General features: G+C 37.5%; 1 protein-coding gene across 1 annotated transcript in view; it reads right to left on the bottom strand.

Annotated features, from left to right (window-relative positions):
• Nucleotides 1–569: 569 nt before the first annotated feature.
• Nucleotides 570–5,832, bottom strand: part of gramd2b (GRAM domain containing 2B) — an 11,304-nt gene continuing 6,041 nt past the window's right edge. The window contains exons 5-10 of the mRNA XM_015029961.1: nt 4,933–5,028; nt 4,757–4,828; nt 3,777–3,866; nt 2,076–2,178; nt 1,172–1,309; nt 570–757 (exon numbers count right to left, since the gene is read on the bottom strand). Of these exons, the coding sequence (XP_014885447.1) occupies nt 678–757; nt 1,172–1,309; nt 2,076–2,178; nt 3,777–3,866; nt 4,757–4,828; nt 4,933–5,028 (579 nt within the window). The 3' untranslated portion in view covers nt 570–677. The remainder of the gene's footprint in view (nt 758–1,171; nt 1,310–2,075; nt 2,179–3,776; nt 3,867–4,756; nt 4,829–4,932; nt 5,029–5,832) is intronic.

Here is a 5,832-nt window from a genome sequence, read left to right as displayed (position 1 = left end):
TCAGCCACCAGAAGTCGTAGCGCTCTATTTTCATTCAAAACTGCTTTCCTGTTTTTTCAGGTAGTTTATTTCCAGAATTGTAGAAAACTAAAAAATACACTAAATATTACATATTTGTTTGGCAAAGTAAGTATTGAAGCTAAATACTTAGCTCAGAGCTAAATGTTTGTCAGTAACCACAGGTGGACTTCCAAAATAAAGCTGGGAGTTCATTGTATTTTTTAATACAATCTTTTGATTTGCAATACTTGATTTCAGAATTTCCTGTTGGTGAAACTGAACCGCTTAATGTCACCTCTTTATCGTTGTTTCTTTTCTTCAGTTTAAAGCAAAGAATGTTGAAGATCAGAGAAAAAAGTGGATCCAGAGACCCATATCAAGCAGAAGATTCATGAAATGGAAGAAAAACAGAAGCGCATTGAGCAGCTAGAGGACTTCCCTCTACAGGACCCAGGTTTGATTTTGATAGTCACTTCTGCTTATTGGTAAGTTAATTTTATATTAGCTAGATATGTTGATGGCTCAGAGCTAAATATTTAGTTTTGTAAACTAAATGTAAACTTGTAAGTCTGGGTTCTGTAACTTCACCATCGGGACCCATTATTATTCTCTCTCTGTGTGAATATTTAGTAAACAAATCAGTGAAACATTAATTTGAATAAAATAATGAATGAATCTTACAGAAACATGTAGATAATCAGCAGAGTGTTGAGAGAAACAGTTTTCATGACTCTGCTGTCAAACACGACCTCTGAACCTGGAAACAAAAAAAATTCATTTTTCTTTTTAAATTATTTAAAAAAAAAATAATTTAGAAATGTTTAATAATCAGAAAATGTGGAAAACTCCTCAGAATCTAGTTAAATCAATCAGATATGATCAAAATGAATATTTAGGATATGAAATTTGGTTTCATTTTTGCCAATCAATCTTCACCTAAAACGTTAAACAAAAATGATTCTGGAATGTTTTGTCCTTGTTGTTAATCTATTTGTTCATAAAGTGCAGCGTCTTTATCACAACATCCTGGTTAAAGTTAAAATGGCCGATGTTTTATTTTGTTGTTGGACACACCTGACCACAAACGTTAAGACATAATTATTCCTTTCAGAGGATGAATCAGCTGAAGGTTCATCCGGGTTGTTTCTGTGAACATGTGAGCAGAACTCACTGGACCGGAGCGAGTTCTGTGACTTCTTGGTGCCGCTCTGCTGGTTCTGATGCTGCTTCTTCACTTTGTGCTTCTGCTCCGGAGAAGGCGAGTTACCTTTTTGTTTCAGGGCGTCCAGGAAGTGAGGGATGGGCAGGTCTGCTGGAAAAAGATTTGGTTAAAAACTGAAAGTCAATTTTCAGCAAGAGTTTTTGTTGTTCTACAACTTTTTGTTATTTTAATCTTCAGATTCGACTTTTAACGGTTCTGTGATGACAGATGTTCCTCCGAATTATTGATGAAAATCTTGTTGATTTTTCCGTAGAGCAGATTTAGACACAGTGCTGCTTCACACACTATTGGCCAGCATTTGCTTTAAATCAGCCAATCGAGGAGCAGCATTCATTTTCCTGGCCACTGATTGGTTGAATAAGAAAGACTGTGAATGTTGGCTGCATTAGAGATAAGACGGTTTCACTCTGCGTATTAATGCATTTTAAGGTACATTTGGTGTTCCACATTACTTTTTAAAAATACTGTTATTGTTTCTTCTCAGTCAGAAATAATCCTTAAAGTTTTCATTTAAATTCCACTTTTAAATTATAATAACTTGAGAATATTTCTGTTTATTTCATATTTTTATTCCAGTGCTTTAATCACTTGTGGTGTGCCTCAGGGCTGCATCCTGGGCCCACTGCTGTTCCTAAACAACATGATGCTTCTGTTATTTTCAACCTTTCCAAAATGTTTGGTGTATCACATTCATCAGGTGTTCGAAGCTTCGCCCAGCGACTCCCTCCCACCTCACCACGATATCTGCTGCTCGTTATCCATGTTTTAGTTTTAGAGCATCATGCTCTGCATGTGTGCTATGAATGCTGGGTAATGTGTAATGTAATCAGACAGACTAGACGGACGGCGGTACCGGTTATCTTATCGTAGTCTGGAGCCGGAGAGTCGGAGCTGCTGTTTTCCTCCAGCTCCTGCCGTCTCTGCCTCACGACTCCGTCCAGGTCCACAAAATCACTCTGCAGGAGAATTACACACAGCTGAAATAATAAAAGTCACATGAGAATAAGATTGTAATAGAAATCATAAAATGACTTTTATGACTTTCGTCTGGTAATTTTCCATCATTATTCTGATAATATTTGGACTTTTTTCTTGTGATTTTTAAAAAAAATTAACTTGCACTGTGAAAACTGAAAATCTTCCCAAATAATGTTGGTTTTCACGTTAAATATCTTAAGAAAACACAAACTTCCAAGTAACTTTTCAGCAAGATAAAGGAACTTTTTTTAAGTCAATAATTCATTAATATTGTAGGAGCCATTTATCCTTTCTGGTGTTTATTGCCACCAGGGGGCGTATTTTATTTTGAGTTCTGAGTGTGATGGGGGATGGGTTATTTAAGGTCAATCATGATTCTGTTCAGGTGTTGTTAATAGGTAGAGGCAAACAGTTTTCTACTGTGCTTGGTTTTTGGATGTATGTCGAATTTATGTGGATCTTAAGGAAAACAGTAAGACAATGGACATTGTACTGGAAATAAATGACTTAACTTTATATCAAACGGAAGATCGGCATGCTGAATCTTAATTGAGCGCACGTAAAACCAACGCCTTTCAACAACAACCACCAGTAGCCTAAAATATAGGATTTTAGCCGCTACAAATATTGATGAAAATGTTCTCGTTCCATTTCCAGATAATTTCATTTGTAACATGGGAAAAATGTCCTGCTATAATTGAAATAATCTGCCAATGGAAGTAGGATTTTTTAAATTAATATTAAGAAATTATTGACTTCAAACAAGCTCCTGAGTTTTGCTGAAAGTTACCTGTCAGTGTGGAAGTGTAATAAGATATTTGCAGGAGAAACTGAACTAAAATGTCTTGGTCAGATTTAGTGATTTTGCAGTGCAGTCTGGGCCTGATTCTCTCTGGACTTTTTCCTGCCAAACTAATAAGAAATTAAAGCCAATCTATAAATAAACTAGGAAAATCTGAATAAATGAAAACATTTATGACTCGAACTCGACTGTTTGGGTTTTCTAACAAGTTCAGGATGGATTAGCGCTGCTAGCTAACTGCTTCAATCCTGCTGCTTTAACCTGTTGGTCTCAGGTTGTCATTCACAATGACAGGGGTGTCAAACTCCAGTCCTCTGCTGTCCTGCAGTGTTTAGATGTGCCACAGGTAAAAAACAGTGGAATGAAATGGCTTAATTACCTCCTCCCTGTGTAGATCGGTTCTCCTGAGCCTTGCTAATGACCTAATTATTCTTTTCAGGTGTGGTGCAGCAGAGGCACATCTAAAAGTGGCAGGACAGCGGCCCTTGAGGACTGGAGTTTGACACCCCTGTCACGAGAGGACCCAAGTTTGGGTCCTCTCGTGAATAACAGGTTAAAAGCTGCAGTCTGATGAGGCGCACAGGCAGTAAAAACTGGTGGAAAACTGGTTTGAACTGGTGGATAACTGGTAATAACTGGTGATAAATGATAATCTATCAGCCGGTTTGGTACGAAGCGGTGAGACGGACACCAGACAGGCCTACTGATGATTCCCTCTGTGACCTCCACAGGTCAGGCTGTAAAATGTTGAGTCATTTTGTGACGTGAACTCACGATAGGAAATGGGGTCAACAGCGGCGACCTCTGACCTCTGAAGCTGTGTGGAGCTGAGGAAGGAACCGGGCTGCTGCACGGACTCCTGCCCTGTGAACGTCAACACAACCAGAAGCTGCAGGTTCAAATATTACGACTCGGATTCGACTCTGAACGTTTTAATAAGTTAATTTAACGTCGAAACGTTCAAATAAAGCAACAAACTGAGAGAAATCTGCCAGTTTGCATCAAATCATTGGTTACTTATTGATAAATGCTGAGTTTTCATGTCACACATCAGGATCTCTGTTACGCAGGAAATCATCCGTTGAATTCATCTTAAAACCCAGAATATTATTTTAAAGTAAAGAAAATGTATTCTTAAAGCTGCAGTATGTAACTTTGATAAAAATATTTTTTACTCATTTGTTGAAACTGAGTGTGTTCTCCCAAATATTCTATTTATGACGAATATTTCAGCAAAAACTAAATCTAGAAAGTATTATTCTTTTGCTTGATTTCAGTTGAAGAAACAATAAAACTGACATAAAATTATCAGCTCCTGAAAACCAGAATGAAGCTAAAATTTTATTTGTTTAGCACATTTCAGCAGCAAGGCATTTCAAGGTGCTTTACATAATTAAAAAACAAATTAAAAACAGCATGTGACATTGAATAAACAGTAAGAAAGAGAAAGAGATTTTGGAAAAAACAAAACAAAAAAAAAGATAAAAACATACTTTTGTTACAGAACTTAAGCGCCTGTCGTCGCTGGACTCTGCCGTCCGTTTAACCCGGGTATTATCCAGGTATTATCCAGGTATTATCCAGGCCCCGTCGCCTGACAGGACAAGGTCTCCAACCTTGCAGCTCCAGACTCCGTCCACCTGTCACGCGATTTTTTGCGCTAGGACTTCGCCGTCCTACACGGATTTTTGTGCACTATTTTTACCTGTTAGAGTCTAGAATTTACAGGGTTTTTATGCATTACTCCGTCTCACCTCTAGGTGGAGACAGAGTGACGTCAGGAACTTGTAGGTGTTGTCTCTGGACAGGAAGGAGACGAACACGTACTGCGGCAACAGAAGAAGAAAGTCTGCTCACCCACCAGTCAGTATCAGCTGATTATCGGTTATTGAACAGGAAGTGAGCTGGCTGGACGCGTTTGATTTCTCACTCTGTCGTTGGTGGTGGCGATCACCAGAGCGTTTGGCAGCAAGATGGCGGTTTTGGTCTTTTTGATGTTGGTGATGGACATCACTGGGATGGCAATCTGAAATAAAAAATAAAATATATTTTTAGCTAATCCACATCTGGACTTGGTTTAATTATAAAGTAAAACTGCTTCAGGGATTTTAAAATGTCTGAATTTATTTCAGATTTACTCTAATCAACATTGAATACGGAATATATATAATTTAATTTTGTCCAGTAACGCTCTATTTCTGTGATAAGTGTTTATTTTTTGCACTGCTTTCATTTTATTGAAGCGCCTGTAAAACCTATTCACCCCTAGGATGTTTGACTCTTTTTATTGCATTTATAAATCTATCATAGTCAACAAAATTTGACTTTTTTGACCAAAATTTACAAAAACAAATAAAAAAGAAACTATAAAGTCAAATTGAAGTAAACTATTACAAAGTAATGACACTTAAGCTATAATATTTAGGTTTTTGCATAAATATTCCCGCTGTTCCAGTATTTGCGCCTCTGGCTGCCGTCCCAGCAGGAAGTCTGTGTGGATCAGTCTGACAGTTTTTCTTCCTGCTAAACTGTTGGTAGGAATCAGCTGTGAACAGGCCATGACTTTGACTAGGCCACTCCAAAACCATCTCTGTGTAGCTTTAGTTGGACATGCTTTAAAGGGGGTAAATATTTATTCAATTATTTTATGCTAAATGTTTTTGATTTCTAAATTATTTTGTAGAAATTAGCTTTCATTTGGCAATAAAGAATTTCCGGAAACAGATTCGGTTTTTAGTTAATAACAATATTTAAGGTGAACCAGAACCTTTTAGTTCCCACCAGAACTCTGCTGTAACAACAGGCTGTGTGTGTGTGTGTGTGTGTGTGT

The sequence above is a fragment of the Poecilia latipinna genome, unplaced genomic scaffold (genome assembly GCF_001443285.1).
Source record: "Poecilia latipinna isolate Pla-1442-1.1 unplaced genomic scaffold, P_latipinna-1.0 Scaffold168, whole genome shotgun sequence".
Classification (NCBI taxonomy): domain Eukaryota; kingdom Metazoa; phylum Chordata; class Actinopteri; order Cyprinodontiformes; family Poeciliidae; genus Poecilia; species Poecilia latipinna.
The sequence above is the reverse complement of the archived record's forward strand: the minus strand, read 5'-3'. Positions and strand labels throughout refer to the sequence as shown.